The following is a 17840-nucleotide window of genomic DNA, read 5'->3' as shown; positions in this document are numbered from 1 at the left end:
CCAAGGCACGTGAGGAGCCCTGCTCATCGGAGCCCTTACTCAATACTCGGATAGTAGGTCACCATGTGTTCCCCCGAGGGGCTGCGACCTGCACGCTCCCGACTTACTGCACAGACCCTCCTTCTCATGAGGGCCGCACACACACGCCAAGGGGAATCGGAAGGTTGACATGAATAAAATACTGTTAAAGAAGTTTCCAGTAGCTGAGAATACATGTCTTTTTCAAGTCGACACAACTTTCCAACAACGGAACACGAAGCCCACTCCTACCAGTGGCTGTTTCTCAGCCGAGCTTCACCAGGAACGTCTGGAAACCCGGGAAACAGGGCAGATGAGACACAACTGGCAGACACCTGCGGGCCAGTCAACGCTGTTCCCAGGTCCAAGCTCTCCTTATGCTACACACACGCACACACGCTTCCCCGCTCGCCCTTCTTCACTGACCTCCCGCAAAGCAGAGTTTACCCACCTGGCTTCCTAAATCCCTGGAAGAGCCTCTCCCACCCCCTTCCACCCCATCTCGTCTGCATGTCGCCAGCCCCATGGAGGTCAACGCCCCAGGCACCACATCCTCGTTCTCCCTGGAGATTCTGGGACTTGGGAAAATTTTTTCTGCTCTTCCTGACCTCTGCCTTTCCCTGAACTCCGTGCCGAGACCCTCCCGCCTCGGGGGGGGCTGCAGCCCTTCTGCCTCCTTCCCCGCCCCAGCCTCCTGTCTGCAGCTTCGACCAGGGCAGGATCTGACCAGAGGACCAGCGGAATCTACCACCTGTGTGAAGGTTCAGGCTAAATGGTTTACTCAGGACCCTCTCCTGACCTTGTTTCTCCAGTTCTCTGAATCGCGCCGCACACTTATTTTCATCTAACGTGAAACCCACCACCTCGGAACCTGTATAAATCCCTTTCTCCATCTTCTTCTCCTGAATCATTTCTCAGATCGTCAGCACTGACCACGAGGTCCTTCATTCTTAAAAGCTCACGTTTACATTGTAACCCTTTAAACTCTTACTCTAAACTTGTGTCAGGTTCTTTATTTTTCTTCCTTTCCCTATCCCCAAAGCCCCAACCTTTTCTCCCACCTGTTTGAACTTGAGAATTTCACTGTTTGCCCCGATGCATCCTGGCCTCGCCTGGGCCACCTCTAGACTGTGAGTGGCATCCTTCCAACAGGTCCCATGGTTGCAGCAGGGACCCTCCCTTTACCACGTGGATCCAGATGATGCTTCCTAAGATATTCCTGAGACGGCATCATCCTCATCCTCAACTGCAGACAAAGCCTATCTGCTGCCTATTAATTAAAGGCCAGCTTCCTCCCTCTGACAGTCAAGGTCAAGCAGAATGTGGCCTCAGACACCCCCTCAACAATGTCTCTCTACAATGACCCTCACAATGAGGTCAAACTCTACGTCCCCACGGAACCCGAACAGATGCTCGGATTTCTCTCACATCAGCACCACTAGTACCCACAGCAGCTCCCTGACGTCGATCAAACGTTTGCTGATGTGTTAGGTCCAGTGTTAGTGACCCCCCTCCACAAAGCATGTCCTATCCGTGCCCATCAGAAGCGCCCTCTCAGTTCTTGGCAGTAGAAAAGCAAAGGCTGTGTTATCAGCTGGACCTAGAATCAAACCAAGGCCCCCTCACTCAACCTTCTCAGAGCCACAGCAGGTGGGCAATTCCTCTGAGCCTCAGTTTCTAATCAGTGAAGGAGGCAAATAGCACCTACCTTACAAAACTGCCATAAAGACTAAATGAGACCATGGATATAAAAATATCTAATGTCCCTCAGACATTTCAGACACAATAAACATCACTCTGCTCTCCCTCATCCATACAGCTTTATGCTCTTTTGTACTTTACTTGGGCATACACACTTTCATATTACTTACTGTCATTCCAAAACAATTACAGTGCCACGAAATAATTAAATGTTTTATTTTAAAAATTGGTGGAGGGACTTCCCTGGTGGCGCAGTGGTTATGAATCCTCCTGCCAATGCAGGGGACACAGGTTCGAGCCCTGGTCCGGGAAGATCCCACGTGCCACGGAGCAACTAAACCCGTGCTCCACAACTACTGAGCCTGCGCTCTAGAGCCCGCGAGCCACAGCTACTGAAGCCCGTGTGCCTAGAGCCCGTGCTCCGCAACAAGAGAAGCCACCGCAATGAGAAGCCCACGCACCACAACGAAGAGTAGCCCCCGCTCACCACAACTAGAGAAAGCCCACGCACAGCAATGAAGACCAACGCAGCCAAAAAAAAAAAGAATGGTGGAGAAGGGAAAACAAATATGGAAGAATAAGGCAAGGCTGGGGTAAAGTCATAGCATATTGGGGTAATCGCTTAGCATTTATTTCTATGTGAATTAATGCTTTGACAAATATATCCTGTGAATAAATTATGATGGCTGTGGCCTGCTGGTATTTATACATCTGTTTGCTTTCTTTCTTTATTTTTTAAAGAACTGAATGAATTTGATAAATTACAACTTAGCCCACCCAAATGAGACATATAACATCCCCTTAAACCAGTAAATTCACTCTGGGTTCCAGAAATGCACCTGTGTCATTTACACGGGTAAGAAATAAGAAAGCACAGGTAGTGAATCCAAAGTCAACACAGATCACTTATGAGTTGAGGGCTCTGCATAAAGTAAATTATGATAAATTATGATCACCTTCCCAACAATAATGGTGATCTGGGTCATCTATAACAGTTTTCTGTACGATAGTGTCTCTTTAAAGAGAGAAATTCTTCTTGCTTCTGGAAGATGCTAAGTCGCTAGGAGCGAACTCTCTAGTCACCTGAGGTCACAACTTCCAGGAAGGTAAAGACACCGAAAGACACACACACACACAAAAGCAGCCCGGGCCTCCCAATCTGTACCCGTTTCTACATGGACTGGCTGCCAGCAGAAAACTCTCATCACGCTTCACGTTCCTATTCAGAATTTCCTCTGTTTCTTTCCCTTTTAAAAACACTGTCTTTGGAAAGTACTGAATTACAAACTGCATTAAAAATAACTTTACCGTACTGCCTGCAGTCTGCCACAGGGGGGAAGAGCCTCCACAGAATAAGGTTGTTGAGATGACCTAGGTAGGATGGCAGGGAATGAAAGCCCTTCTGATTGTACCACACCCAAAAAAGAAAGAGAACTTAATGGCCCTCATGAAATTAGTTCTGAAGTCTATCCATCAGCGGTTCTTGCATGCGAGGAGCACATGTAAACTAACTTCACCAGCACCTGAACGCAGGCCTCGGAGTACTGGTCCTGCATGGCTGATAGTGAGCGGTGAATTCCAGTCTGCTAATTTTGTATTTATCTCCAGCATATAATTTACGGCTAAAAATAGATTAATTTTCCGCAGAACAAATGTTGAGTGTTGCTCTATGATTATAGTCTCACAGCAAAAAGGGAATCTAAGACCAACATCTTTTTTTCTTTCTCAGTTGATAAGCTAATGAAATTTGACCTGCAAATTAAAAGCAAGCAAATGATAAGAAAAAAAATGATTACTTTCAAATTAATAACTGAATGTGGAACGTTATTTCTCAAAATAAATTGAAGTGAACATTTGCTGAGCGTGGAGAATAAGGCAGCAGGCCTGTTAGGCAGGAGAAAGGTGAAGCAGAAATAGGAGACAGACAATGCTATTAACGTTGAAATAAGAAGTAGCATAAAAAATACTAATTGAACCATCAGTGTCTATATTTCAAAAGATCAATACTTTAATAAAAACTTTTTAAATGTACTCAGTTTGGAATGCTGGTGAGTGTCTTTAAGAGGTATAATGAATCAACTGGCAAATTCTGACCTTAATTCAAGTTCACTTCTCTAGATGATGCCACCTTCTGTGACAGACAACCTTCTTTGTGGAACTACAGCTGCTCCCCAGCAAGTTCATGCTCGAAGGAAGCTGCGTAGGTTCTCACAGTTTGTGCAAAGTCAGGGCAGCATCACAAGTCTCTCGGCTTCCGACCCAATCCCCCCACTCTCGTCACAGGGTGACCCGTCGTTTTCTGCCAGGGTCCTGTGTTCACGGGGACAGCTGGGCTACCACTCATGAAAATGCCGGTCTACACAGGACAGCGACCCCAGTTATTTCTCAGAGAGCCCACATCACCAGGCAAGGCAGGAAGCAGCAGACCACTTCCCTCTTTCATGGCAGCTGTCACTACACCCCCCCTTCTTCAAATATTTTCTTAGGTTCAGGGAAACCCTTAGCAGTCATTCTTCCCAACTCCAAGGAAGAAGAAATGCCACTTGAGACCTACTATCCACAGACCCGGGGCATCCAGGTGGATCTGAGGCTGGTAACAAAAGCCGCCACAGGTTCGCAGTGTGTGCAATTCCGACACGCGATTCTGAAAAGCAGGGAAAAGTGTGGGTGTCCCTGACGGGGCAGCTCTCCCTGCACTGATGTCGCCTGCCAGGGTATTCACCCGCTCCTGTTCCCGGCACAGCAACCCTGGGTCCTGCAGGCCTGGGCCGGGCCCCTGGCGCTCCCACCTCAACCCCACACAGCCACAGATGTGCTGACACTGAGGATCTAGCCGTGTTTCTGGAAAGGATACAAGCGCAAGCCTCTGTTAAAGTCAAGGGACAGGCTGATACAGTCGGAACCCCAGCGTGTGGACAGGAACCCCCAGGACCACGGTCCATGACCTCCCAACCCCCAATCTTGGCTCCTGTAACTGCTTCACTGGAGCGAAACGTATGAAAAAGGCAATGGTAGTCTTTGCCCTGGATCTGGGGTCTTCAGATGTTGTTTTGTTTCATTTGTTTGTTTTAATTTTTGTTTTAAAAGCAGGGAGATTTTTTTTTTCCAGCTTAAGAATGACACTGTATAAAAACATGGAAACTGGAGTGGGGCAGCTGTGTGGGCCTGGGGGACCCGGGATCCCGGGCACCCCTCCCCGTGGGCTTGTGGTTTCTGTGTCAGGTCCCGTTTATTCCCCGCTTCTCCTACGTCCTTGGCTGAGGGACTCTGATGTCCTCGCTCTGGCCCAGGCTCAGCCCCTACGCCTCTGCTGTCACTGTAGCGCCCAGCCTGGCCGCCAGGACTGGGTCCCAACCGCCATGCCCGCCGAGGCCAGCAGCCAGCAAACCTCTCCGCCCAGGTCCCCAGTCTCCAGGCCCAAGGTCGAGAGGGACGCCTCAGTACAGAGACCAAGTCACAGGTGTGGCCGTGAAACTCTGTGACGGTTGCTGATGGAGGGGTGGTATTGAGTGACCCTCTCAGGGGACGGAGGGGTTGAACCCGGAGAACCCTGACTTCACCAAATACCAGTGATTAACTCCAGAGGGTGCAGCCTGAACTAACAGGATCCACGATGCAGCCTGTGGACCTCAGTGAGATGATGGAAAGGCCCGGGTGCTTCATGGGGGCGAAGTCAGAGGGCAAGGGTGCTGCCACGCTGGACCGAGAGGGCTCCAGGCCAGCTCTCTACGGGAAGGAGACTGGCAAGGAGCTGCTCCAATGGCCTGTTTCCAAATCTCCACCCGTGGCTGTCAGGGAAGACGGGAGAAGTGCCCGGCAGAGTCAGGGGCACCGAGGATGTGGTCGTGGGGACAGTCCCAGGGGCCGGCAGGGTCTGGCTCGGGACACCCCCACCTCCGGGAGCGAGGCCTTTGCTGAGCCCTGCTCTGTGAAGGCCAGATGCCGACGGCCCTGTTGGCCGTGACTGCCCACCCTACAGCATCTTTCTGGTGATGGGTGACTGGCGCACAGAGTTTAAAGGAACAGTCTGAACTTCATTTTGGTTCTTCTATAAATTGGCCTTCGCTGGGGAGAAATTTTATAAATTCTTCAAGCAACAGATGTTTCATAATGACCTTTAAATTAACATTTAAGGTTAAGCACAGTTCAAAGGAAGAGCTTTTCTTTTTCTTTTTTTCTCTTCCAAGAATGTTTCCCTGAAATACTGGACCATTCTCTGGAAGTAAGTTGTGGGATTTCCCTCCCTGCCAGCCCGTAAGTCAGGACACAGTGAAATCCAGTAACTGAAGGAGGGAGTCAGCCTCCTTTTAGGGACACATCCTGACACCTCAGAACAGACCTTCCATCTCAGGATTCCGAGTAACAGTTCCTCAGAAAGGAACTGAGTAACTGTAGGGAAAAAAATCACTGGATGGATATTTAAATGGCTAAAAGTCTATGTGAGAATAGAACGAATGCCAAACACCAGGAGTTTGGCCTTTTTAACTGAAGTGCATACCTTCTAGAGGGTGTTTAATTAAACCAGCTGAACACTCAAGATGTGACTGAAATAACTCATAAAGGTTCCACGAGAGACATTCTACAATACAATGAATTTATAAGTATTAAGCCTGTTCCTATGCAAATTGTCCATTTTCTCCTCAGAAAGACCATGAAAATCACTCCGTGTCTTATGACTGTACCCCAAAGGCCAAAGTTAAAGGCTGGTGGCTAATTACTGAAAGGTTAATGCAATAATCTGACACGATATCAACCACCAACAGTGCTGTAGGGGTTTCAGACAACAGACGCCCTTTGCAGCCAGTGCGGTATGGTGACTACTGGGCTTCTTTCCATCCCCAGAGGGCTGCATACCATTGGCTTGCACGCCTGTGCCTGGCCAAGTCCACGTCAAACAACATTAAAAGCTGCAGAAGTCTCTAGTCACACATGTCAATACAGAAGACAAATAAAGAGAGAAAAGAACAGGTGCCAGGGAGACACAGGGATCCTGTGCCCTCATCACAGAAGCAGAGATGCAGGGAGACCCCGGATCCTGAAAGCAAGGACACGACAGCCCACTGTCAACAGAGGGCTTAGGATCTGGACAGATTAGAAAGTTAAAATGTTCTGAGAGGCAATGAGTAGATTCCTTCTACAAATTGGGTTGATTTTAATAACAGCCCCATCCCGTGTTCAAAAGCCAGCAAATGTATTTTAGGTTATTTTCCTATCAAGCTATGAATCTTGATATTTTTGTATTAAGCTATAAATCTCATGCATGTGGCCTACAAGGTAAGAGGTCTGAACAATTCTCAGCTGAAAGAGGGGTTTCTGAACAGTCCACACAGGGACTAAAATTTTTCATCAGGGATTATGTTGTGAAATACGACTGTTAACACTTTTTTCCGGAATTGCATCGTGAAGTATGAATGTTAGCATTTTCCTCAGGGATTACATTGTCAAAACCTGTAAAGAACCTTTATTCCAATGAGTAAGCCTGCAGCAGGCACAAGCCCAGATCTTGATAAGCTTTTCCGCGTCCCCAGGAACCATGAAGGCCCAGCACAAGGTAGGGACATTTCATTAATGATATGACAGGTTTACAAGCAGACACTTCTCTCCCAGGATCTACTCTTTCCCAATTTTTCTCTCAGTCAGGACCGACACCAGACAACTATTTCCCCAATCGCCGAAGACTGAAAGCTTCGGATATTTTCCCATCTTAAGGTTGTACTGACTTCTTTCCTTGGAGAAACCTGTCCTGATTCACCGCTTCTAAGTTCCCGCTGGTGGGTAAGGGCGTCTTCCTCTATCCTAGCCCTCCTTCCCTCCCAGCCACTTTTGGTGATGCCAGGGAAACTTTCCTCATTCACAGGGACAGTCTCCGCAGGGCTTGAAAATCCAGCCCCTGGGAGGAGTCCACCATTTTCTTTGTGTCCATCCAGCTCTGGGTCCATCCAGCCAGCAGAAAGAGGAAGAATTTAAGTGCACGTATCAAGATCACCGTTACTCTGACAACGAACGTCTTTAAACACAGATTATTTTCTCATCTGCTTTAGATCCATCAGATGTATTCTGATCATAACAAAAGAAAGTGACCTATTTCATATATTTCTATACAGCCTAAAGGAAAACGAAAACTAAATTCATTTTCTCTTTCAAGGGAATGTTTATGAACAACTGGCTTTATTTCTCAGGAAAAACACTGGGATTTGGTTTGATTCCGCCTGTACCCACAAAGGTATTTACAAAGCAAGTTTCCCTGACTTCTTTCTAAAACAAGAAGTAAAAAAAGAAAAAATATTACCTTTGCCAAAGTTCTGGGTTTTGATATATTTGAATGTGCGTCTTGAACTTAATCAGGGATTCTCACTCCAAAGACCTGCTGACAGTGAAGGCGGTGTTAGTGTTTGAACCAGGCAGCACCAGGCCTTCCTAACAGAGGGCCTCCCCCACCCACTGGTCATAGAATCCTCAGAACAGCAGCTGCTGAGCCCCCAGGCTCCGTGCCGTGGTCTCACGGGGCTCAGCCTGCAGGAGGACGTGGCCTGGCCGCTCAGAACTTACTAATGTGTTAGGAAACACATGCCACGTAAGGACACGGCTGTGGTCCCTGCACCACGGTTACTTTAATTAATTGTTGTTTCTCCTACAAATCAGCTTTCAGAATCACTTAGTCTGTCGGGCTCTTCTGAGTTACCCTGTTTTGAATTGTTTTCTCTTCCCTACTCTTGCTTCTTTAATCTTCAGTGCAAACAAGGCCTCCTTCAGGAAGGCATCCCCGGCTTCTCTGATTGGGGTGCATTTCCTTCTCTTTGGGGTTCTCACAATACCCTACATTTCCACTTATTGTGTCAATTGCTACTCTGGGTTTTAACTGTCTTCCTGCTAGTTTGTCTCTTATGCGGCTGCATGAGACTCTCCCGGGTACCCTGTCAATTGCTACTCTGGGTAGGTACTGTCTTCTTGCTAGTTTATCTCTTCTGAGGCTCCGTGAGTCTCTCACGGGTACAGTGTCAATTGCTACACTGGGTTTTAACTGTCTTCTTGCTAAATTATCTCTTATGTGTGTCTGTGAGCCTCTAACGGGTGGGAATTACATCTTTTGTCTCCCTATCCCTTGGGCTGTGTAGTATCTGGCACTCATGAAGCTTCTAAACATATTGGACCTTAGAAATAAAAACACATATTAAACTTTGTCTCCCAGTCTCTGATAAAAGGAGCTTGAAAAACAAACGTCCACCGTCGTGCCCGGACTCTCAGCAGAAATTTTGGGGCACAGGAATAAGGAGGCATTCCCACCCAGCTCCATTTAACTCATGCATCCATTCACTCATTTCAGAGACATTGATTGAGTGTCTTTTGTATGCCAGATACTATTCTACGTCCTGGCCACACAAACCCCAACCTGCAAAACGCAGAGATTCTGGGACGTGTTTAAAGACCTGAGGAGTGGGCAGCAGGCGAGATTCAGGCAAAGTTCAGTGGGGCCGGAGATGGTCCAGGAAGGACCGGAGATAAAGAGAGCCTGGGGGCAGGGGGGTTGTTTCAGGCACCTCAGACACACCATGCAATGATTTTGCGTTGGGGTCTCAGGAAATTTGATGGGGTGGTGAATGTGATTGCAATTCAAAGCAATGAGAAGCTCATCCCTACCCCCTCAACCTAGATTCACCCTCTTAGGCTCACGGAAATGCAGCACAGAACAAAAGCTTTCCCCAAAATCGCAGGAGAAGAACCTTAAGACACCAGGGAGACGATTATTTCATTATGCTGTTAACGTCTCTGGGCTCATTCTCTAAAGCTCTCAAGCTGCGTCTGTCTCCCCAGGTGACTCTCCATGGACGGGATTCCCCCAGGGCAAGAAAGTCGGCAGGAGGAATCTGATTAAGGCCTGCCGCATTTCTTTGGAATTCTTATGCGTTGGTACCAGACTTCTGAGTTTTGAAGAGCATCAGCATTTGAAACACTCGTATTTCTGAAGTAATTCTGGGAACAGGGAAGAGCCAGCGCCGGTTTCAAACCCACCTTGGTTTTTCCTCCAGTACCAGCAAATACTCCTCCAGGGGGAGGCCGGAGAGGTTGAGCAGCCTGTGGCCCAGGCGGATGGTCAGGTAGGGAGCCCTGGTGCTTCCACTGGGGCACTTCTGCTATTGTTTCCAAAGACGTCAAGTAGAAGCTTATTCATAACCCACACACAGGTTTACTGACATTAAAGTAAACGTGACTTTTCCTAGCTGTCATGTTTTCAATGAATCATCGCTGGCTCTTTACATGTTCTCAAATCTCTTTAAGAGTCACCTGTTGATACATTTGAGAACTATGCTAGAATTCCACTGCAACCTTTGCTGTCAGTTTTGGGAACTTCCCAACCTTTTCCTGTATGTAAGCTTGGGCAGATTTGTAAGAACTCAAAAGGTGAAAAATGTTTTCACTGGGGTGACCTCTCATTTGACGAACCAGAAAGAGAGTCAGAGGTTGATGGGCAAAAAGTTCAAAGGAACGTGTTTCTTCCCTAAATGCCTCACAGGCTTAGAATCAGGAAATATTTGACAAGCAGGGACCACCCCGACTCCCCCTTTCCTGAGGACCTCTGACTCCTAACACGGGGACCACAACTTCTGCCCAAGCACACAATGCCACAGAAAACAAGGATTCTTCAGCTGAGTCATTTGCAGGAAACGCTGCATCTTTTCCACCCCTTGTGTAATGATTCATACATGATAACAGCATCTTGCAAGAGCCACAGCAAGGAGCCCTGTTAACCAGGGCTTTATCTGGCATTTCTGAAGCTGCCTCGGCCGTGGAGCTTTTCTTCTTGCACACATATGACTGAGGTCTCACATGAGGTTCACGTGAGTTGCAGTGAATTCACATCAACCACTTGGTACTTGTTCATTCATTCCTCTGCCACTGACACTCAATCTCGTTCCGGGAAATTTTAGGGAGCTGGTAACAAAAGGTACCAGTCTCACAGGATGATTAGATCAAAGCCACAGAATAAGAGCATGGAGTGAAAATGTACAGGGTTCGTGAGTTAATGGAATAAACAAGACGGGGAAGAAACAAATCACTGTGTCCAAAAAGGACTTGAGCAGAACAGCTGCTCACTGCAAAGGAGCACCAGTCAGTAGTCTCTGGTGGGTCCCACCCGGACATCCCCCTCACTGCTGTGTAACTACCTCACTTACATCCAGACATTTGGTCTAGGAGAAGAAAGCAGACCGGGTCCATGGAAAGGAAGGCTTCCTCAAGTCGCTAAACTATTAGGAGGGGTGTATCCCACAGGCCACTAAACAGAAAGCCCTGTCAACATGTTCAAGTGGCCGTTTTCTTAATAGATCCTGAAATTCAATTAAGATTTCGCTTTTCCTTTTTCAGTAAATTAAGATTGCCATATCAGCTTGCTGATTGTGGCTCACAGGCCTGTGCCTTGTATGAATTGCCTTTTGAGATTTCCTTTGAAGTGAGTTCCAACCAGTTTTCCATATAAGTTTCACTCCATTCTCCTCCGCAGACTAGACAGCAATGCCTTGCACTGTAACAGGGGAAAACCCACTTCCGTGTGCTCTCGTACTGATCGACCATAGTTAGAAGAGCCAAGTGCTGTCTTAGCTTTTAAAATCTAGCTCTCAAAACTCAAATAAAAATACAGCAAGAGCTTGAGGTCATCCTGCCTTGAAATTCTGGGAATTTTCCCCCCAAAGGGCACTCCTAGCTTCCTCAGCATTAATTGGAGAAGATTCCTTTGCTTCGTGAACACTGCTGGACAGTCACCGACCATGACCAGTGGGCAATGAACAGGAGGACCACACTGGAAACCATGTCACGACACCTTTCCAAGAAGCAGCTCATCGAGTCACCCTAAAGGTCATTTCGTTCAAAAGTTCATTTAGTTAACAAAAGTGAAGGTTTTTCAGGTGGGGGTGAACTCGTCTTTGTTCCTTGAGGTTTAGACTTTTTAGAAATAAAAAACACGGTGGAAACTTACCAGGCAGCCGCAGGACTCCTGGACTTCTGGGTGAGAGAAGGGGTCATGCACCAGCAGGAAGAATTCCCCCTGACACAGCGAAGGAGAGATGGGATGATCCTGAGATCACAGAGCTGCTGTATTCCCATGAAAGCATCCCCCAGACTGGAGCACAGCTCATGAGAGTATCATCTCGCACTGCAGAAGGCCAAGCGTTCACATTTGTTTTCACAGCTTGAGCTGTTAATCTGAGGATAACGTTCTATTGCAATGACAATATTTCCATTATATTAAATGATGCTCACTCTGTTCGTGCATTGAATGTATCACCGAAGCTCCTGGGACCTTCAGCAGGGACTCGGGGGGCTGTCGTGAACCTTGGGGCTCCTGGTGGCTAAACCAGGAGCCCTCAGCACCAGTGTAGCAATTAATAAACACAGGTAGTTGCTAATTCCTTTTCATTGTGTGACACTGTAATTGAATCATCATTTAAAGAAAGGCAACTAGTATTAAATTTCCATTATGAAGAACCACAGTGCCACAGAAATTGCTATGAAAACAACTTATAGCAGAGGTCCAGAACGCTTTATTTTTTTCTTTAATTTTTATTTTATATTGGAGCATAGTTGATTAACAATGTTGTGTTAGTTTCAGGTGTACAGCAAAGTGATTCAGTTATACGTATACATGTATCTATTCTTTTTCAAATTCTATTCCCATTTAGATTGTTACATAATATTGAGCAGAGTTCCCTGTGCTCTACAGCAGGTCCTTGTGGGTTATCTATTTTATATATAGTAGTGTGTGTATGTTAATCCCAAACTCCCTAACTATCCCTCCCCCCCACATCCTTCCCCCCGCTTACCATAAATTCATTCTCTAAGTCTATGAGTCTGTCTCTGTTTTGTAAATCAGTTCACTTGTATCTTTTTTTTTTTTTTAGATTTCGAATATAAGCCATATCGTATGGTGTTTGTCTTTCTCTGTCTGACTTGCTTCACTTAGCATGATCATCCCCAGGTCCACCCATTTTATTCCAAAGCTCCCTATAACTTTTCTCCTTGTTAGGCCTCATACATTTTTTTTTCCACTAATGTTTGTAAATCAAAATCTGCTTTAGTAATGATAATTGTGTTTTACTCAAAAACTGGGGGAGAAGGGAGGAGACTGCCATTTACTGAACTACAGGTGCCCCGCTAGGTGCTTTTACTACAACCGCTTGCCAGCCTCGCTTTTGGGAAGAGGGAGTGGGGTTGTCAGAGGCCAGGGGCTCACCCAGCATCACACTTTGGAAGATGGTCTTTTGACCTCTGAGCCCTCACTTTTTGCTCCAGACCTTGATGCTCCAACCTGAGAACATCAAGGTGAAACACATCCAGTCCCATGAAAAGAAACCTACCGTTTCTATTAACAAGGTTAGCAAAGTACAATTTCCATGTAAATTTCTGAAATAACAAAAATAATTTCAAGGCTTTGCTGGTGTGACTTTCTTGGTTAAGCAGACAATGGGGACTCCAGTTTGAGTCTTGAAAGTGAACAGGGAAATATCACCTAAGGGAGTGATGTGTTTCATCGGACTGCTTGCTGTATCTGATAATTACTTGGGGAAAAAAATGACTCCATTTACACTTCTTGAGCTCAGGGCCTCCCTTGCTTTAGCCGCAGGCCTTCAGCGACTGTGGGCAAGTGTTCACAGCATAATGAATTTCTCCAAAAAGTCCTCTTTGTCCCTTCCAAATCTTCCACTAGTTCTTCTCCTGGCTGCCTGTTAGAGAGTAATCAGATGTGACCCGCAGAGCTGCACAGAGACCAGCCACAGCATTGCACAGATTCTGGATTTGGGAGCCGCCCAGCCTCCAGGAAGTTCTGAGCTGCAGGAACCACGTGAAGTTGCACTCACAGGGGAGGATGGAGGGGAGGAAACATGAGGATCAGACACGTCCACTTCCCTCTGGTGTCAGGACCCCAAGCGCCCAGCCCCTCGGCGTTTTGTGGCACCTGGCCGGGCTCTGCAGGACACATGAGCAGTGACAGTCATCCCGAGTGACGTGCCTGACACAGTCCCTCCGTCCGCCGGGTTTGGCAAGGCCGGATCAAAGGCTGGCCTCTCTGACACAGGCCCGCTGCCTGCAGTTTCAACTGTCAGAGTGCACTTTGCATCTCAGCATGAGGAAGGCATTCTCAGGACCTACTCCTAAGAGAGGAAGTTCTGACACAAACTCTCCTAAAGGAGCCAAAAGCCTGGCACAGGGGCCACCCTGTGGTCCAAGGTGACACTTGCTCTCTCTTGAGAAGTGGGAGCAGGGTGATGTTAATGGAGCAGAGGAAGGTAAGGCAGGGCCCAGACCACACAGGGAGGACGCGGCAGAGCTGGGATGTGGGCTCGTGCAACCCCGCCCAGAATCTGGGTCCCACCTTTTCCAGGGTGCCGGACATGTGCCCTCTGGGTGCTTTTGCCCCCTGACCTCAACTTTCCATCTCCCCAGGCCCATCTGAGGGAAGCTGTCACAGCCGTGCCAGGAGCGAGGGCCCGACCTCGTGAGCCAGGGACTCTGGCACCTCAGAGATCATTCCTCAAACTGCTGCCATCTGACCACGGACACGAACCTGACCCATCTCCCCACTTGGCTTTGAACGTGCAACAGAAATATAAGATTTGCTCACTACCACTCTGTTCTATACAAAACAGTATCAAGAATGAGTGGGGAAAGTGACTGTTTTACTTCAGGGGCAGTAGGGAAATCACGGCTGGAGTGTCACCAGACTCAAGCCCTGGGACATAAGCCTTGGTATTGAAATCTCCCAGTCTGCTTCTAAAGGCTTGGGAACTTCAGCACATTTTAAAATTTAAATTAGGCATCATCTACTATAATGGGAAAATGTAAAGTTTAGTTCATGTTTATACCACAATAGCTTTTTCTGGAGCTTTTTGCTGCCTTCTGTGTGAAAGGAGGTAAAGGCAGGAGTTCAACTTGGCTCCCGCAACATGAGCTCAGAGTCTGAACAGAAAAACAGTCAATACGCAGAACCTCATCTATCGTTTTAAAATGCTTCTTTTAATTCATAATCAAATGATGACTAAAGTCTGCCTAAAATGGAATATGTAGATATTGAATTCAACAGTGTTTTACACTTACAGTAGGACACATATTTGTTTTAAATAAAACATTTTGCTTCGATCTGGGACTTCAGTAAATCAAGTCTTTTTGTGTAACATGGACAGAAATTATTATTGATAGAAGGATCCAAAGCACCCCCTTGTATAAGGCACCCTGCGCCCCAGCTTTTTGTCATACGGACCAAGGAAAAGAGTAGAAATGGTTACAATTAGGAATGAGTTAAGAGATACGGATTTCACCAAGAAAGAGACAGAAACAGAAACAGACCAGGAAGGCAGAGGAAAGTTGAGGGCGGAACAGTGAGCGTGGTCCACAGGCTGGGGGAGCGGGGGCACAGCTCTGGGGACCGCTGCCCTTCCTCCAACAGTATCTGAAGGTAAAACAGACGTCTGAGCAGAATTCGGAAAATGTTCCACTCCCTGAACATTGACTCTACTTCTTTTTCCCTCTTGAAAGACTAGATACTCCAATTTAAAAAAAAAAAAAATCTCCCAACAAGCAAAAGCCCAGGACCAGACAGCTTCACAGGCAAATTCTATCAAGTATTTAGAGAACAGCTAACACCCATCCTTCTCAAACTCTTCCAAAATATAGCAGAGGGAGGAACACTCCCAAACTCATTCCATGAGGCCACCATCACCCTGATACCAACAACAGACAAAGATGGCACAAAAAAAGAAAACTCAGGCCAATATCACTGATGAACATAGATGCAAAAATCCTCAACAAAATAGTAGCAAACAGAATCCAACAGCACATTAAAAGGATCATACACCATGATCAAGTGGGGTTTATCCCAGGAATGCAAGGATTCTTCAATATATGCGAATCAATCAATGTGATACACCATATTAACAAACTGAAGAATAAAAACCAATGATCATCTCAATAGATGCAGAAAAAGCTTCTGACAAAATTCAACACCTATTTATGATACACACTTTCCAGAAAGTGGGCATAGAGGGAACCTACTTCAACATAATGAAGGCCATATATGACAAACCCACAGCAGACATCATTCTCAATGGTGAAAAACTGAACACATTTTCTCTAAGATCACGAACAAGACAAGGATGTCCACTCTCGCCACTATCATTCAACATAGTTTTGGAAGTCCTAGCCATGGCAATCAGAGAAGGAAAAGAAATAAAAGGAATCCAAACTGGAAAAGAAGTAAAACTGTTACTGTCTGAAGATTACATGATACTAAACATAGAGAACCCTAAAGGTGCTACCAAAAAACTATTAGAGCTAATCACTGAATTTGGTAAAGTTGCAGGATACAAAATTAATGCACAGAAATCTCTTGCATTCCTACATACTAACAATGAAAGATCAGAAAGAGAAATTAAGGAAACAATCCCATTTACCATTGCCACAAAAAGAATAAAATACCTAGGAATAAATCTACCTAAGGAGGCAAAAGACCTGAACACAGAAAACTATAAAACACTGATGAAAGAAATCAAAGATGACACAAACAGATGGAGAGATATATCATGTTCTTGACTTGGAAGAATCAATATAGTGAAAATGACTATAGCACCCAAACCAATCTACAGATTCAATGCAATCCCTATCAAATTACCAATGGCATTTTTCACAGAATTAGAACAAAAAGTTTAAAAATTTGTATGAAAACACAAAAGACCCTGAATAGTCAAAGCAATCTTGAGAAGGAAAAATGGAGCTGGAGGGATTAGACTCCCTGACTTCAGACTATACTACAAAGCTACAGTAATCAAGACAGTATGGTACTGGCACAAAAACAGAAAGATAGATCAATGGAACAGGATAGAAAGCCCAGAGGTAAATTCATGCAGCAGTGGTAACCTAATCTATGATAAAGGAGGCAAGAATATACAATGGAAAAAAGACAGCCTCTTCAATAAGTGGTGCTGGGAAAACTGGACAGATACATGTAAAAGAATGAAATTAGAATAATCCCTAACACCATACACAAAAATAATCTCAAAATGGACTAAGACCTAACTGTAAGGCCAGACACTATAAAACTCTTAGAGGAAAACACAGGCAGAACCCTCTATGACATAAATCACAGCAAGATCCTTTTTGACCCACCTCCTAGAGAAATGGAAATAAAAACAAAAATAAACAAATGGGACCTAATTAAACTCAAAAGCTTTTGCACAGCAAAGGAAACCATAAACAAAGCGAAAAGACAGCTCTCAAAATAGGAGAAAATATTTGCAAATGAAGCAACAGACAAAGGATTAATCTCCAAAATATACAAAGAGCTCATGCAGCTGAATATCAAAAAAACAAACAACCCAATCCAAAAATGGGTAGAAGACCTAAATAGACATTTCTCCAAAGAAGATATACAAATTGCCAACAAACACATGAAAAAATGCTCAACATCACTAATCATTAGAGAAATGCAAATCAAAACTACAATGAGGTATCACCTCACACTGGTCAGAATGGCCATCATCAAAAAATCTACAAACAATAAATGCTGGAGGGTGTGGAGAAAAGCGAACCCTCCTGCACTGTTGGTGGGAATGTAAATTGATACAGCCACTATGGAGAACAGTATGAAGGTTTCTTAAAAAACTAAAAATAGAACTACTGTATGATCCAGCAATCCCACTCCTGGGTATATACCTGGAGGAAACCATAATTCAAAAAGATACACGCACCCCAATGTTCATTACAGCACTATTTATAATAGCCAGGACATGAAAGCAACTTAAATGTCCATCAACAGAGGAATGGATAAAGAAGATGTGGTACATATATATAATGGAACATTACTCAGCCATGAAAAGGAATGAAATTGGATCATTTGTAGAGATGTGGATGGACCTAGAGTCTGTCATACAGAGTGAAGTACATCAGAAAGAGAAAAACAAATATCGTATATTAACGCATATTTGTGGAATCTAGAAAAATAGTACAGATGAACCTATTTCCCGGGCAGGAATAGAGACATAGACATAGAGAATGGATGTGCGGACACATGGGGGAAGGTGGGGAGCTCAGCTCAGTGCTCTGTGATGACCTAGATGGGTGGGATGGGATGGGAG

General features: G+C 45.7%; 1 protein-coding gene across 1 annotated transcript in view; it reads right to left on the bottom strand.

Moving 5' to 3' along the window:
- The window catches only part of LOC307191497 (ATP-binding cassette sub-family A member 13-like), a gene marked incomplete at both ends in the record, with an annotated part of 111614 nt that overhangs the window by 72528 nt on the left and 21246 nt on the right, over positions 1-17840 (bottom strand). Inside the window, 6 exon segments of the mRNA XM_079931626.1 lie at positions 3028-3136; positions 8009-8056; positions 8060-8083; positions 9726-9848; positions 11693-11742; positions 11745-11761. Coding sequence (XP_079787752.1) covers positions 3028-3136; positions 8009-8056; positions 8060-8083; positions 9726-9848; positions 11693-11742; positions 11745-11761 — 371 coding nt within the window.

Source organism: Stenella coeruleoalba (assembly GCF_951394435.1).
Source record: "Stenella coeruleoalba genome assembly, chromosome: 9".
In the NCBI taxonomy this organism is placed as follows: Eukaryota; Metazoa; Chordata; class Mammalia; order Artiodactyla; family Delphinidae; genus Stenella; species Stenella coeruleoalba.
This window is presented reverse-complemented; position numbering and strand designations above follow the sequence as displayed.